General features: G+C 56.3%; 1 protein-coding gene across 1 annotated transcript in view; it reads left to right on the forward strand.

The window, feature by feature from the left end:
* Window positions 1–14,920: 14,920 nt before the first annotated feature.
* ZNF703 (zinc finger protein 703) overlaps window positions 14,921–17,136 on the forward strand; it is a 5,255-nt gene continuing 3,039 nt past the window's right edge. Inside the window, exons 1-2 of the mRNA XM_035345000.1 lie at window positions 14,921–15,080; window positions 15,569–15,745. Of these exons, the coding sequence (XP_035200891.1) occupies window positions 14,921–15,080; window positions 15,569–15,745 (337 nt within the window). The remainder of the gene's footprint in view (window positions 15,081–15,568; window positions 15,746–17,136) is intronic.

Genomic DNA, 17,136 nt, shown 5'->3' on the forward strand with positions numbered 1-17,136 from the left:
AGCTTGTAAGAAGTTAACATCAAAGCCATGGAAGGGAGGGAATGGCAAGTGCTGGAGAGAGATGTCACATTACTGTCTGGCTCTCCAAGAGCTTCTGCATTTCAAACCTTGTTCGTCAAGGCTTCAGCTCCATCGCCCTGCTTCGCAGGGAAGGGGAACGTGCCGCCCATGCCCACACGCACCAGGGGCTCGCCCCCAGGGGAGAGGCAGCGGGGGCCAGGGCAGCCCTGGGACGGTGCAGGGCAGAGCTGCAGCCCCGAGGCTCAGCTGGGGCCCTTGGGTGCTGCTGCTGCTGCTCCAGCTGCCTTGGTCGCTGGTGCCATGAAGGAGAAATAAGGCGAAGCCCCCTGTGCTTGGCCCAGACCTCCCATCTGCATCAAAGGCTGCAAATCCGGCTGCTGTCAGGGCACCGCTCCGGCTGCTGAGGGTAGATGGAAACTTCCCCTTTGGGCTCCTCTGTAATTGTTCATCAGGGCGTCAGTTCAGCAGAGCATGATTAAATTCCCAAGTGAGCAACCAGGAAGATAATTAACTTTTGGAACAACTTACCTGTGAGACAGAGTATCCATCACTCAAGGTCTTCATGGAGCAACCGATCCCCTGCTGCGAGCAGCGCTCCCGCTCCTGGAGGTGACCCCGCAGCCCAACTGGTGGGAAATATCCTCCTGGGAGCACAAAATGCTGATTTACCTGAATCTAAATGATCTGCGGGAATACTCCTGCCTCCAGTTTGCAACAAAAGCTAGGCAAGCTGCAGGCCCCCGGACAACAGGGTCACCCCGAGCCGTGCACCCGGGCGCACTCCTGCACCCAAAAACTGGGGAGCGGCACCGCAGCTCTCCCACCACGCACACTTTTTGCAGAGCCTTCTCCACCCACACATGCACACGCCTGATTTTTTTCAACTTTGGTTAAGCCCTGGCTGGGGATGAAATAAGGGGGGTTTTGCCAGCCCTGTGACTGGGGCAGGGGGAGACCTTTGCTAAGGTCTGGTGCAAAGCTCAGCACTGGGGAGGGGGGGGGGGGGGGGGGGGGGGGCGCAGGGGGGCCCCCCCCAGCCAGGGGAGCTGCTTTTATTTGGAGTCTGCAGCACAGTCCCCAAGAGATTTATGACCTGAGCGCTTTGATGTGGGCCTCTGATAAGCATCAGGAATATTTTCGTTTCATGACAATGTCAGCCAGGGAGCGCTGAATGAAGGGGGTTTATGGGCAGCAATGTTTCCTGCAGCTATTGAGCCGGCTGCCACATTCCTAGGGAAGGCCAGCCATTAAAATAAAATCATAAACCCCCCTTTGGAAAGCTTTATAAACAGAAGGAAGCTTCTCCTTTAAGGGAGAGGATCGGGGAGTATTTCCATTTTAATCAGGGGCATCTCTGGAACAAGACCACAGCCAGGGCTGCGCAGAATTTGTCAGGGGATTAGCTCAGGAAAAGAGAGAGTGCAGGATTTTTCCCCTTCGCACTCACTCGGCTGTTATTCCAAATTAGGCTGTTCGTGTTCAGCTCGGAGGAGGGTAATGAAAACCAGAAGGGAGCCGCGGCAAGAGCCTGGCTGGGGGCAGGGGACGGGGATGGGGCAGCGGAGAAGTCCGGTCGTGCACAGGGCACCGGGTCCCGGGGCGGACTGGTGCTGCAATGCAGGACAAGAGGTGCATGGTGCTGCACAGTGCTGCACGGCATCACACAGCCCTGCATGCTTTGCACAGTGCTGCACGGCTTTGCACAGTGCTGCATGATATTGCACAGTGCTGCATGATATTGCACAGTGCTGAACGACATTGCACAGTGCTCCACGGCATGGCACAGTGCTGCATGGCACAGCACGGTGCCGCTGCACTGGGAGCAGCCCGATGGCTTCAGAAACCCCCAGCCTGGCCGTGCAGGCAGCACGGTGGGCAGGGGGCCCTGCAGCACGCTCACTGCTTGGGGACAGGGCTGCAGGAAAGCTGCCGAGGCCTGGCTTTCTCCCCGCGACAGCCTCTGCTCACTGTCAACTGCTTCCGCGTGATTTATTTGAGGTTTACACTCCAATCTGTAATGCAAAACCACCGAGCGCATTTCTTCCTCCTTGTAATTAAAGCCCCCAATGCTGAAGCACACACCTGGTATAAACAACTATAAAAAAATACATGTGCAGCGCCAGCACTGTTTTTAGGTGCTGGGAACACAGCCCAACACTGGGTGCCCATCCAAGAGGCGGCTGAGAGCGGCTGCCCCAGCGCACGGGGGGACGCAGCTGGATCAGGCCTCACACAGCCCCTGGATCTGAGGTGATATTTTGGTGTTCATTTGGGGGCAGGAAGAGGGGTCCCTTCCTCACCCATCCCTTGCAGGCATCCCGGGGAGCTCTCCTCCTTGAAGCCTCCCCTGGAAGGGTGCAATTCCAGGGCTGAGCTGGGGGTTTTATCAACAAATGATTAACACCTGATAGTTGTAAACTTCCCAGTGGCTTGGAGATTTATATGGCAATGGTTTTCCTGAACTTTACCTAAATACCACGGGATGAAACCAGCATGAACACTAAGGTGTGCCATGGTCTAGAGGTGGTGAGAGCCCCTCGCAGCCTGGGGAGCCTGGGCTCACTCCCTGAGGAGTTTCAGCTTCCTTCTAATTTCCAGCCTAAGTCTTTGGCATGGCCAAATTACCCCGCTTGGGGTTGTTCCAACTCAGTCCTTTCTCTCCCAAAGCCCATCCCCTGCCCGGTGTCCTCCCACCATGGCCCCATGGCAGCTCCTCTCGGCGGGGACGTGCAGGGCAGCGGTGCCAGCAGCAGAGCGAAACGAGGCGGGACGCCCGTCCTGGGAAGCTTCCCGTCCTCCCCGTGCAAGCAGAAGGGCAGGTGCTGGCAGGGAACAGAAAAAGGGAACGTCTGCCCCTGGTGCATCACAAATCCCAGCCGCCGCCGCTCCCAAGAAGCGGCGCTGCAGCGGGTGCTGGCATCACCCAGACGGGGGGCTTTGCGCACCCCACAGACCCGAGCGGGGTGCAGGGGGAGCGGGGCTCTCCCTCCCCGCACTGCACCAAGAGCAGACACCCGTCGGCCGTGCCGTCGTGGAAAACCAAGAACTCCAAGCAATTTTAAATGAACTTTCAAAATGATGAACAAAGAGCCCTTGTCCGTGTTATACAGCAAATAAATCACCCCAAAATGATAGTTGTAATTCCCAAAAGTACACAGAGAATTGATTTTCCGATGACATTTATCATGATAAACCGGTGCAGCAGCATACAGGCACATCTTAAGTTGCAGCTGGTTGACTCCCTCCCATTTATCTCCCGTCCCATCTTCGCCGGCCACATTTGCACAGTTGCACAAGCGATTATTGCTGCTAAGGACAGCAGGGCTGGTTCAGCTCACTCTGCCGCAGCAGCTCCGGCTGGGTTTGGCTCGCGCTGACTCAAGCCTCAGCCCCACCAGACGTAGTTACAGGGCTAAGAAGTGTTTTAATCGCTTGCCAAGCATGACGCCCGCGCCGGGCCGGGCTGTTTGGGCTTTGTTGGGAGCACAGCACGGGGATGTGCTGGGTGCTGGACTCACAGAGCCCAGGGAGGGAGGATACCCGCACCCCCGGTGCTCCCTAGGATAACGTTGCTTTCAATCCCCAATCAGATTTTTAAATTATATCTGCATCTGCCTGTGTATATATCTCCCTTTGTCAGAGCCTCGCCAGCCTCTCCTTCTCTCCTTTATTTGTCTTGCTGCTGTTGCAGCGAAAATGTATTGGCTTTGCAGTTAGTGATTACACGTCATCACATACCCAATTTATAACACCATACCCCAAAGAACAGATGTAATAAAGCCAGGCCAGGAAACAGCAATGTTATAAAACAGAGCAGTCAACTCAAAGGTCCTTGCATGTGTGCAGGAAAGAAAATATTATAGACACCGGTTTGGGGAGGGAGGAGGCTGCAGGGAGGAAGGGGGCTCGCGGCGTGCCGAGGATGAGGGATGTGGGCGCGGGGGTCACAGGGGAGGGGGACGCAGGGACTGGGGGCGTTTAGTGCAGAAATCACCACCCCAAATCCGCAGCCTCCATGGGAGGGTTGCAGTGGGGCTGGAGGAGTTGCAGTGGGGCTGGAGGGGCTGCAGGGGGGCTGGAGGGGCTGCAGCCCCATGGCCAGGATGGGATGGGGATGATACTGCTTCCCCCAGACCAAAATGGGGTTTCAGGTGCTGGATTTCCCCAGCCCTCATCCTAATCCAAGCCCCCAGCCTCCTTCTCTCGGAGGGGAGGAAAGGCAGGGGCGGCAGGTATCTCCACATCTCCGATCCCCCACCTTCCCGTTCAGCCCCCAAAGCCACGAGCTATCAAAACCAGGAGCAGCTTTCCACGAAGGCTTACTCCGAGCAAGAATTTATCTCCTTTTATTCATGATCCAGGAGCCAGGACATCTCGCAGCGGGGCCGGCTAATCGCAGCCGGAGATAGGAGCGACCCCGAGCGAGGGCCGGCGCGCCGAGCACGCGGCTGATAAGGCGGCTGTGGCAGGAGCGCCGAGCTCCCGACGTCTCATTATCAAAAAGTTTTTGTTTAATAATCCCGGGTAATAAAATGCACCTCTGGAGGGCCTTGCCCAGATAAAGGAATGCAAATCAGCGATAAAGGCTTCTGGATTTCGCCGCCACAGAGAGCGCCAAGAGCCCCTTGTTCCCCTCGGGCTGGCGGGAGGGGGCCGGGAGCCCCCATGCCCTTGGTCCCCATCCATGGCCAGGGGTGGGCTGGGCAGGGGCTGGGGGCTGCTGCGGGGAGAGAAGGGTGAGCCAGGAAGAGCAGCCCGGCCCTGGGCAGGGGCTGAGGCACAGAAACCCCCGCGCTGCAGATTCGTGAGCTTAGGAAGCCGATCACTTTGAAAGGTCAAAACTCACATTCATAATCGGGCTAAACAAAAAGCTAATTAGAGGCCTTTTGTGCGCCTAAATGAGGCTGGAGAATTCCCGGTGCTCCCAGGGGCCGGCGATGTTCAGGAGGGCTCTTGGCAGCCTTCCTTCTCCTGCGAGGTATTCACCAGCAAAGCGCTCCTGCCGAGTGGATGGAAATAATGATCCAGGAACGGCACCGGGCTCCCAACGTGCGCGGGCGGCGCGTTCAGCGGCCAGCCCCAGCTGAAGCACAGCGCGAGAGGGTCCGGAGCTGCAGCCCCTCGCTCCGACGGGGCCACTGGGGGCTGTTGGTTCCCCTTGGGGACCCCAGTCCATGCTGGCTGGGGGGAACGGGACCCCCAGGTCAGCCCCAAGGCGAAGCCCAGAGCCCACCGCCCACACCCCCCCTGGGCTCGCCCCGGCTGTCGGCAGCACCGTCACGCCAGCTGTTTCGGAGCGGCGGATTCCTGTTGCCAAGATATGGATTTGGTTTTAATAACAGTTAGTGCAAACATTGTAAATTTACTGCTGCTAGAGAGAGTTTTTGAAAACGTCCAACTCTGGCTATAATTTTTCAATCGCACCAGCTGTTTGTGCTCTGTTCATACCTGACATGCTGCTTTGAAATAGCAATCACTGTATTTATAAGAAGGGAAGGACTCATAAATATGTCAGGAGTGGAATATACAACGCCATATTTCACCATTTTCTATTTTAAAATTGTGAGTTATGGCTACAGAAATGTGGTCCCATTAAAGGTGATATGATGTATTTTGTGTCTTGTTCAGGAGCCCATCCATCATTGAGACAATAAAGAAAACCGCACTTACTTTTTTTCCCTGTCGTCTGTAATTTATGATGCCCAAAAAGCTGTAACCTTTTGGCAGGCTTTGCAGAAACTGCTGCACTGTTAGCAACTAAATAACCTTTTATAAGGTTTTAAATGTGTTGCTACAGTCTCAATGCACTTGCTGTATCGATCCAGAAGATCCTGCAAAAAAGGGGAAAGGAACATGATCTATAACAGGATCGATAACGGTATATAGATTGTTGAAAGATGCTTCTAATGATTTTTGCCAGCCATCATCTTTCAATGCACTGCTCCCCATCTTTTAGGCTCCAGTCCTTGCTCAAATTAATTAACCTTGCTCAGCCTCGCGCTGTGCCAGGGCTGCAGACGGGGCTGGGAGGGCTGCAGCGACTTTCCCGGCTGCGGATTAATCGGCGAGGGTGGCACCGAGGTGCTGTCCTGGCGGTGCTGCCTGCCTGTTCCTGGCCCCACGGCCCTCGCTGCGGGGCTGCTCTGCCAGAAATTAAGGAGAAAGCAAACCCAGGCAGGGCCACGCAGCTCGGTATTGACAGCGAGCTGCTCCCATACAGCACGGCTCCACGCTCCCTCCCCGCCTGGCTTGCTCTCTTTGTCATTTATGTTTTCCCCCCAAAGCAGCCACCAAATCATTATTAACATTATAAATAAAACGAGAGGGCGAGTTATTAAATGTAAAATATGTGGAGTCCTCCTCGAACTCGCCGCGTAGTTCATAAATATGATGGCTTAATTTCATCTGTAATCCAAACGGCTGATGAAGCATTACACAGCTCTCTGTTAATTGAAGTTGTTAACAAAGCTGAAGAGAGAGATTATTATGTATAGACTTTTATCCTTCAGGGGTATCATCATAACAGATCATAAATGGAAATGAATTCATCGCTCCCACACGCCACCGCGGGATCCCTGCCTGCAGTTTCCATGGGGCAGGGGCCAGGGATGGGATTTGGGGCAGATTTGGGGCACGAGGGTCCCCAGCCCCCCATCCCCAGCCCTCTCCTCCGGGCAGCTCTGGGTGTGCTTCCCGGCTCCTGGGCTTGCAGAGCCCCTTGAAAGGCTTCAGCAGGAGAGATGCTGCCTCGATGCGAGATCATTGCCTTCATCTGGGGCACGATACATCAGCGGTGATGGAAAATCCATCCCCGCTGCCCACGTACCCCGGCCGCGGCGCGCACGTGCAGGAGGAGCCTCGGAGTCCACCCCCGTAAATTCACGGCAGGGCACGAGACGAGTTTTGTGCAGGCACCCAGGGCTCGAGGTATTCATCAGGTCCACAGACAAAGGGTCATTATTATCTCAGGGCCGAGTGTCTATATTTTCAGCACATTGCTTAAAGTAATAATTGTGTGACTTGTGGTCAGTGATGGGCTATTCGTTTCATGGAGAAATGGACGCCTGCTGCAACGGGGTATTAAAGGCTTCGTGGTCCAGCTGTGCCCCTTCCCGAGGCTTTTCAATGTCTTGTTTCTTAAACCCTGGATCTTCTAGGCACCGGGAGATGCTCTTCCAGCAAGTGAATGCAAATGTCCACCCAAACCCAGCCGGTCACCACGGCGGCTGGCTTCTTTCTCCATAGAAATACACATCTGGTAGGAAAGGCCAGGGCTTATTCGGTGAGTTTTAATTTGCTGAAGTGGGAATCAGAAGGCATCCGAGCAGCTCCCAGCGGTGCTGCACATCTCCCCGTGACCTGCTCAGTCTCGGCTCCGTGCCTCTGCTCCTACGTGAGCCGGAGCCGCCGCTGGCTGCCTCGTACCGCCCAGGGCTCCGGGCAGCACTTAGGTGGGAAAACCTCACTCTCTGCCCCCCAAAACCATGAGCAGAGCCCTAATTCTCCCACCAAAGCTCAGAGCTGGGGAAGGGGCAGGAGGAGTGGAGATGCCCCCCGTGCCTCCAGCCCCCCAACTTCGCCCTCCCCACGGCGAGGCAGCCAGCCCAGCCCAGCCTTCGCTGCAGCCCGTATTTCTCGGCTCCGCGGCTTCCAGGTGGAGTTATGAAAACACACAATGCTGTTTCCTTCTCCTGGATCTCATCAGCTTTTTCCATCCAGCACATTATCCAGGAAATTCTCGTCTATACCTTTGAGGAGTTACCATGATTATCTGGAACGCGTTACTTGCACACAGCAAATGCAAATTAATGTAGTCTTCACATTTCGCCGTGGCAATAAAGGGGAATGTTGACATCAGCCTGAAAGTAGAATTAGCTTTTGCATTATGTGGTGTGAGAGTGAGGTGTTGAAACCCGCGCGCGAGACTTTCCAAGTTACAGTAAAGAACTGTTCTGGCAGCATTGCAAAAACATTGTCGCGTTTCCAAAAGCCAGAGGTAAGCTGAGTGGTCTCTCTGTTCGAGGCTGTATTATTGCTTTTGCTGGGCTTTCAAAACCCTGCCATTTTGTCTCGTTACCTCTAATGTGCTCCTCGGTTTATTGCAAGCTCATCTCCTTAAGAAGAGAGAGTTACAGCGCTGTCAGGCTCTGCTACTCTCTGATAAAGAGCCCACTTCGTTCCTAGCAACACCAGCCTCCCCTCCCCGCCGTAATCCCTCCAACAACACCGCTTTCATCGCCGCACGGGAGCCCTTTGAACCACACCAGACAAGGGCTGGAGGCACCAATCCTGCCGGCAGCTCCTTCGCAGCAATAACCCGGCGCTGGGTGCTGACACCTTGCTGGCGGAGGTGATGTGCACGGTACCGGAGCCCCTTAAATCAGGCGCCGAGGCTGGATGGGAAGGGACGAGGCTGAGAGCTTTATTGATCATTTCTGCAGCGCGGGCATTCACCGAGCGCTTGCCAAGCTCCCAAATCCTGCAGCGAACAGAAAACCTGGTGCGGACTGTCTCCAGCCATCGTGGCAAAAAGATCCTGGGATGTTGGCCCCTGGTCCCCCCCTCCCCATCGGGGACCCCTCTCGGGCACCAGGACACATCCCCGGTACCCACTGCACGTCCCGGGTACATCCTTGGGGAGGTCGGGCTCTGCCACCACGTGCAGCAGTTGGGCAGATTTCTCGCAGAATTGGGTCAACTCCGTTTTTCTGCCACCAGCCATCCTGGGGGGTGGGTTTGGCCGTTCGGGTAATTACAGCAGGAGCTGTTTTCAGGCAGGCGTTGATGGAGAGCAGCGGCTGCAGGGATCAGCAGCGAAGCTGAGAGCACAGGGCAAGAGCAAGACATGAACAGGGACGGGCTCAGCGGGTCAAGTAGGCTCTGCTAGCCCAGCAATTACACCCTGTCCTCCCCTCCTCTCGGAGGCTGGAGCAGAAGGGTGAATTAGCTGGTGTGGGTTGAGTTAACCCCTTGTCTGCCGCCAGCCTTGGAGCTGGCTGCACACATCCTCAGCGCAGCTTTGGTTTGCTCAGCAGCGTCTCCAGGGCTGAACGCTCCCAGCTCCATCCTGCAACCTCCTGGCGGTGGGTGCAGAGGCAGGGAGGAGCAGCAGAGCAGGCACCGAGTAGCTCCCAGCAGAGCCAGAATCCTGCCCATGCCGTGTGTGCCAGAGGAGGCTTTGCTGCGATCTGCTCCAGAAGCATCTTTGCGCACCGCGGTCTTTCACATGCAACTGCTTCTCTGCCTTCGAAGCAGCGCTGTCCTGCAGCAGGGCCTGGTTTTGTCATTACTCCAGGCAGGAACAGTCGCAGATGGAGTTTGCTCTTGGTGGCTGCCTGCACAGAGCTGGGGGACGGAGGAAAGGGCGAGTGGGAAGAGTTTGGAAGAGGAGCCCTGAACGTGCCTGTGCGCATGGGGCCAGATGCTGGCTGCAGGCTCGGTTTGGAAACGGTTCCCTTAATAAAGAGCTAGTTTAGTTTCATAGCCACGAAGGCCATCCACGTTGTTATTCAGCATGTGGCATATGAAACAGGTCGTTCTGGGGAGACCCACAGGAAGGAGCAGAGCGCAATAACAGGCGAGCGAAGCAGCTCCGCCGCGGGACTCGGACCACCAGGACTGAGGGTTTGCAGGCCATGCCAGGCACGCTGCTAGCGCCTGCAAGAGCTGCATCTGCAGGGGGATTACAGGGAAAAGCTGGGCTTCGTGCTCCAGCCTTCAGCTCCATGCTTCGCCACAGAGCAGGGAGAGGTGAGGGGCACCCAACACATCCCGGCGCCTTTGCATGGGATGGGGAGACGCGGGGAGCAGGAGGGAGCCGAGCTCCTGGGGGTCGCAGCCCCTCTTGCCCCCCCCCCAGCTGGGCGGGCAGGCAGAGCTCCAGGACAATTTGGGCTGAGAGGGCTGTAAATGAGGAAGAAGGGAAAACAAATGATGCCAGCAGCAGGTGAAGGAAGTGTAGGAGCATTATGTATAATATTAAATTTAATGCTATTCCATTTTCCATCTCGGTTATTAAATTAACTGAGAACTATGCTTGCACTTAAAAGATTCCTGTCATATTTTATGCACAAGATGATCTCAGAGTAATTCGTGCTAGAAATATGTCATGTTAAATTACAGATACCAATAAACCTTACTTAAACTCGGCATTGATCATATGTGGGAGATAAACTCCCGGGGGCCCGGCCCCCCATCGCCCAGCACCCCGGGGCAGGCAGCGCCGGCGGGGCTCGGGGACACGGTGCCGTTATCGGCGTGGGGCCAGCGGTGTCACCCGACGTGCCTGGGGATCTGAGGGTGCCCGGGGGGCTGACAGGTGGCAGTGAGGGGTGACGGCGATCCGCCCAGGGCCAACACCGCTTATCGGCACAAGATGCCGTGTCACCGTATCAAACTCAGCCCGGCGAGTCTGGCTCCTATTTGGTGTCACCTCCGCTGGTGCCGGCCCCGTCCCTTGGGGCTGTGCCCCCCGGGCTGTGCATGGCCGTGGGGTAGGGACCACAGGAGCAAATCCCAGCTGCATCCGCCCTTGTTCCTGCCCCGCGCGCTGCCCTCATGTGATGCGAGGCTGGGCTTTCCCTTGGCAAAAACAGCCCTCGCCTCTGTGCGGAGGCGTCACAAGCCCCAGCTGCCCCCAGGCTGCCCCGCCGCAGCACAGAGGCTTTTCAAGGAGCTTTGGCTCCAGCCTCCCCCTGAATGGAGCCGCTTGTTCTCCGCAGCCAGCAGCCCGGCCGCGCTCACTGGGTGCTCCCCCGGGGCCACCTCGTCCCCGGCTTGGGTGCTTGCTCCAGAGCCCTGCAGCTCCCCGGGGCTCCTCGCCTCGTGCTGTCCCATGGGAAAACCCAAGTGGTGCTGGCGTTGCTGCCCCACGGAGCATCTGAGGGCTCAGCCCTTCGTTCCTTTTAGCACGAGGTAGTGAGAGGCACCCAGGGGGGAAGCCCTGCCAGCGGTCACAGGATCCCACACGACCTGCGCAGCGCACGGGGGGGATGGAGCGAGCCGTGGAAAGACACAGCTGCACAGCTGACCCTCCGAACTGATGAGTTCCTGGCCGTAGCACAACCATCCCCAGAGACAACAGCCTTCCAGAGCCCCCTTTGGAGCTGCTCCCACGTTATCCAGGTGGGTGCTGGTGATGCTGGTCCAGCACTGGGTGCCGGCACCCACGAGCTCTCCGGACCAGGCAGCCGAGCATCCCTCGTGCCAACACATGCCAACCCCTGGCACAGCCCTGTGGCACCACCAGACCACTGGTGGCCTTGCAAAGCCCAGCACTGATGGGGACCCCAGCCCCGTGCCGAGCACCCCACGGCTGCTGGGTGCCCCCCGCCACCGGGGAGTAATTGGGTGCAGCAGCACATGCTGCAGGGCTGCTTTAATCCTGCTCCAGGTGGCTGCAATCCAGTGCAGGATTTACAGTGCCCTGACCCTGAGCTGTCAAGAAGGAACAGCCAGATTAATGGGGTGGGCGGGTTCGTGCAATAATCGTTTGTTTGATGTGACAAGCCTGATAGGCGTTGATTTACTTACAGACTGATAGGCTTTTAATTGAGCACCTCCGTCCCAGTCACATCAAAGGCAGAGGTTGACAAGGGGCCCCTTTTACCAAAAGCTCCCGGTGACTGACAGATCCTGGATGCTAAATCTCCCGGGGAGGGGGTTCCCTCTTTTTCTCTTTTTTTTTTCCTCCTTTCTCTCTCAGGATGGGCCAGGCCAGGCGCAGCGTCCCTTGCAGGGGGTGCCTGGCCTAGCCAAGCCTGGATGGGGACAGGGTTAGGGCATGACAGGCACCAGCATCGCCCCCGGCACCCCGCAGGGAGCCCTCGCCCATCCCCAGCTCTGGTTCCACCTGCATCAGATCACGGACAAAAGGTGGTGAAGGGAAAGGTGGGAGGCAGAGGCCAGGCAGTGGTTTTATGGCCGATGTTCTGTGCCTCAGCGCGGCTGGCCGACCTTACCAGGTGGGAGGGCTCGTGGGATGCAGTTACACCGCCGAGACGGAGACTTTGGGAATTAGCTGCAGATGGGTGAAGGGAAGGAAATCCATGGTGCGCCGAGTTTTGTGCGCAGAGGCACGAGCGTGCGGCCGCGCACCACGAGGGCAGAGCGCACCTAAAGCACGTGTGTGCCCATGAAACCCCCCCAGCTCATTGGTAAAAGCAAACAAACAAAGAAACAAACCAAAAAACCAACCGAGTCACTCAGACATCTTGTGAGGACGTATGGGAGATTCTGTTCTTAATGGGAAACTTAAGAAAGTGGGCACAAATCACAGCTCTTTTCCGTAACCTGTGGTGTGCAGAAAAGCCTGAGCCTCTGGGCCGGATTAGCTATGTGTATTTACGTTCTAAAGTCTGATGTGTTTTTCAGGATCTAAATATAAATTATTTTTACTGTATCAATGATTAAATATTTTTCTTTGAGATCATAGAGTCCAAAAAGTAAATGTTTCTGAAAAGGCATTCGAAAAATTTAAAAGAAGAAAAAAATCCCTCTGAGAAGCCCTTTTGTCATTTGCAACCAATAAAAATGCCTATTGTTATGAACGGCTCATAAATAATCTGATTTTGGCATGCTTTCATACCATACAGAAAATGAATAAATTAAACTTGATTTACAGCCTTTTTCATTTTTATTAGAGCCGCTCCAAACATTTTATGTAACGTACGTGCCAGATGAGCTACACCAAATGGTTTGAGGCTCTGGTACTGATATTATATAAATTAAGTTGTTTTAATTTGCATAGTTTAATTAACTAACACTGGCAAGGAAAAAAAAAAAAAAAGGAAAGCAGAGGTACAAGAGATCTCGTGTGCGTCTGAGGGCTCGATGCACCCATGGGAACAGAGCCCAAGGTGCCAGCCTTGGGGTGCGTCCGTGTCCCCGCATCGCTTCTGGAGGGGGCCAGCACCCACCTGCGGCCCCTTCCCCATGCTAAAGGATGTGGGGATCTCTCTCACGTTCCCATTTTACAGATGGGGAAACTGAGGCACACCAGCTTGACCCCGTGGTGCAGATCCCTGCAGCCTTTTACCCTGCGGGGACCCCTCCCTGCGCCACCGCGGTGTGAACTGGGGCTGGGTCACGGGGGGGAAATGCCCCGAATTATCCCCACCGACAAAGCATCTTTGTAAAGACCGCCACTCTGCCCGGCACAGCACAACGCTGAGAAGATAAACAGGCAAAAAAAAAAAAAAAAAAAAAAAAGTCTTAACTAATGTCACCGTGACCCGATGTCAGCCACGCTGGGCGTTTTGATCTGCTGCCCATCCCTGCCGAATAGAGGAGCGCTTTTCTTCCCTCCGCAGCACTTTGATAAGTGTGTGATGTTCTCCTCCCCCTCGTGCAATTTATCCTGTAGAATTTCACACCAGGAAACAGCTTCATTACATCAACAACAGGAAGACCCCACTGATTTGTCACACAGAAAAACAGCTGTTAGTCACACATCAAGGGGATGGGGGGGGGGGGGGGCGAAATCTCACCTTTTTTCCTTTAATGTTCGCGCAGTTCTTTAATGTTAATCGCTCTGCAGAGGAAAGCCAGCTACCAGGCTATCCAATAAGTAACCATCATCCAGTGAGCACCAGTTAATATCGGAGTGTCTTCCTGCTTTTCCTGCTACATGATTGCTTTCGAAAGAAAGATTAATTCCAACTTTAAAAAAGAAAACACTATTTTTATCATTGCCAGAAGTCTATATGGGTTTAAAAAAGAAAAAGCACTTGCTTGTCGTTTTACATCTTGCAATTTTGTCAGTTGTTTTAAAACATGTCTCCTGTAATAAATAAGATCATTTTTATGCACTTGTTCTGCAGCTCGCGGCGCGGCCCCGGCTGGCGCAGCGCTGGGGGAAGGTGGACGCGGCGCGGGCAGCCCGACGGCTCCAAGCTCTGCCTCGCACACAAGGACAGGATCTCGCTTACAGAACCGCTCACTGGAGGCGATTCGCCTGCGGAGCAGCAGGTCCACAGCACTGATGAAAGCTTGGCTTTAAATGAGCCTCTGGGGTCCCCAGCCCGCAGCTGGGGGGTCCCCCCCGGGTTCCTCCCCGCACCCTGGGGACCCCACAGCTGCCCCAAGGCCTTGGTGGGACCCGGCTGATGGCAGCTGTGCTCCCGTGCCCTCGTCCCCGTCCCGGTGCTGGGCTGCCAGGCACCCACACGGCTCCCCAGGGAGCAGCAGTGGGGAGGGAGCTGCTGGAGCTCCCTGGGGAGAGCACCTCCTTTCGATGCAGCTCAGTGCCCGTGCATTTAATGCACAAGCATTTAGTGCACGTTTGTAGGACGGCTGCCTGGGAAGGGCTCTCTGGAAGGCAGGAGCACTGTCCCAAGCCACCTTCCCTGCACGTCTCTCCTCTCCTGGTTCGCTTTTCTCTTCCCCTCTTTAAAAATACCTGCGGCATCGCCTGCGCCTTCCCCGGACGGCACCTTTTGGCACTGCCTAATGAGCAAAACACCATCAGTCATTTCTGAAAGCACTCGTGGAGGCTTTCTGTCTTTTTTGGCTGTACTTGCATTCAAAATATTTTGCTCTTCATTTAGCGCACCGTGTTATTCTTACGTGGCGAGGGGTCTCGCCTGCTTCACCTGAATACCCTTGGCGAGAGGCACTCTCCTGGCACAGGGGGGCTTGTGGCGAGGCAGAGCTGGGCACGAAATGAGGATGTTTTGCTTTCTCTCCCTCTGGTTGCTCTTCTCCTTAACGACAACAGGACCCACACAGATTTTAACGTGCAGAATACCATCAGAGGCAGAAAGCGCTCATAACAGTGCAACATGGAGCAGGGTTCACCATCTGCAGTGACCCTTCCATGATGTTTTATTCCAGCCAAATGCAGAAGTTTGCTCCCCGGTGCACGCGGCGGCTTGTTGGAAGGGAAAGAAGCTGGGGCCCGATGAGCAGCTCTGCTGCACCCCAGTTCCCATTACGGGTGGAAAGGTCGCTGGTGCCGGGGCCTCCTGCACCCAAGGTGCTGCCTCCCCAGTGCCACGGGTGCCTCGGGGAGGTGGCAAAGCAGCCCCGGCACCCGCTGCCCCGCGAGCGGCTGCTGGATGGCCCGGCAGTTACACACTTGTCCCACCTTATTTTATTTTATTTTGTTAACGCCGTTGTTGTTGTTGGCATGCAACTTGAGTTACTTTGAGGAAAGATTTTTTTTCGATTTCCTTCTGCCTTGAATGGCTCCTTTGAAAGGCAGGCCTCTCCTTTTACATCCACGCTGTCCGGATTGAATCAATCTCGCGGTCAGCTTGGGGGGGGGGGGGGAGAAAAGCCTCACAAAGAGGCAAAATTGACAGGTCCGACAATCGGCGTGATTGATAGTGGTTGGAGACGCGGCCTGGACGCCGCGCTGTGCCACGGCGATGCCGGCACGCTGGGGGAGATCCAGCAAAGGCTTTTTTCCCAGAACCGGGCGTGCACAGGCTCTGGAAGGGGTGGCGGTATGAACTTAATAATAGCAACATTGTTGTAACATAAAGCATCTGTCAGGGTTTAATATGATTAATTAGACGTCCCTGTCTCTCTCTCCCTCTCCGGGCAGGCGGGAGGGACCCGAAACCCAAACCCGGCGAAGGCAGAGGTGGGTCCGTGCCCCCGGCCGCCTCCCCGGCCACGCGCAAGCCGCCGCCACGCAGCGCCCCGTTGGCGACCTTCAGCCAGACGCACGTGAAAGAAAGCAGGAAAATGTCAAACATTCCGCGTTACGAATACGCTCACGGTATTCCAGGCCAATCAGAGAGACAGGGTTACCGGGCTCTCAATAGGTAATTTGTTCCAGATAAGCCTTGGTTTTAACGGAGCAGCAACCCCCGCGCGCCGAGAACCCGTTCCTTCGGGTTTTGGTACATGACCGGGCGGATTGGATCAGCTGCGTTGGTGCTGCAAGCATGGTGCCCAGCTCTTCTCCTCCGCTCCCCCCAAGAGCCACATTCATGGGGCCCAAAGTCACCGGTCCTGGCCCCAGCCCAGCCTCGCACACCCCCGTGGTGCCCCCCAGCCCTTGCAGGTCTCTCCAAGCCCCCATTCCCCCATCCAAAGCCTGCAAGAGCCAGGGCCCGGCAGGATGGAGGCTTCCAGCCCCCGAACACGGAGCCCCCTGGGTCTGGGAACTTAATGCAAAGCTGTCCGGGAAAGGTAACTAGAAATTGGAATTTAATTGTCGAGAATTTTAATTAGTCATATAGGAGTCTGCGCTGTCACTGGCAAATTTTTAAGACTGTGAATCAAAGGGAGTGGAAAACCACTGGAAGAAATTAGTCTTCTTGGTAGCAACGCAAGGAAAAGACACGTTTTGTGGGCCTGGCTCAGCTCTGACCAGTTCCTGGAGCTGCAGGTGCACGGGGTGCTTGCCCCGATGGCTGCGGGTCGCTGATGGCGTGAGATCGGTGACCCCCTGCCCACAGCAAACACTGTGCCATCGCCAACGCTGCCGCCGATAATCACTTAAATGCCGGTGATTGCACCACGTGCAGAATCAGTGTGTACACACTCTGGGGCTGGATGGCACCGCTGCCCTACCAGCAACCCACAGGGGCTGTGCTGTGTCCTGGAGGTGTCCCCCCACCGGGGCGGGGGACAGTGCTGCAGGGGTGGCTGCAGGGGCCACTGCGGCAGGGCGCTGAGCTGAGCCGTGCCGTGCTAAACTGTGCCAGGCTGGTTTTAGCCGAGCCACGTCTCAGCAGCCAAGCCATGCCACCCACGCCGTGGTGTGCCAGCTGAGCCGTGCCGTGCCGTGATAAGCCACACCAGCTGAGCCATGCCAGCAGGGCCGTGCCGTGCTATTCCAAGCCGTGCCAGCCAAGCTGAGCTGTGCCCTGCCAGCCGAGCTGTGCCAGGCCACGCCAAGCCATGCGATGCCGAGCCGTGCCGTGCTGAGCCGTGCGATGCCCAGCTGCGCCGTGCCGTGCCGTGCCGAGGCGAGCCGTGCCGAACCGGGGGGATGCCGGGGGATGCCCGGCGATGCCGAGCCGGGCCGGGCGCTGCCGAGCCGAGCAATGCCGAGCCTTGCCGAGCCGAGCAATGCCGAGCCGAGCCGGGCGATGCCGAGCCGAGCCGGGCGGCTCTCCCCCACGCGGCGGCGCGGCGGCAGCACGGCGGCTCGCCCCCCCC

Source organism: Oxyura jamaicensis, chromosome 22 (genome assembly GCF_011077185.1).
Source record: "Oxyura jamaicensis isolate SHBP4307 breed ruddy duck chromosome 22, BPBGC_Ojam_1.0, whole genome shotgun sequence".
Taxonomy (NCBI): Eukaryota; Metazoa; Chordata; class Aves; order Anseriformes; family Anatidae; genus Oxyura; species Oxyura jamaicensis.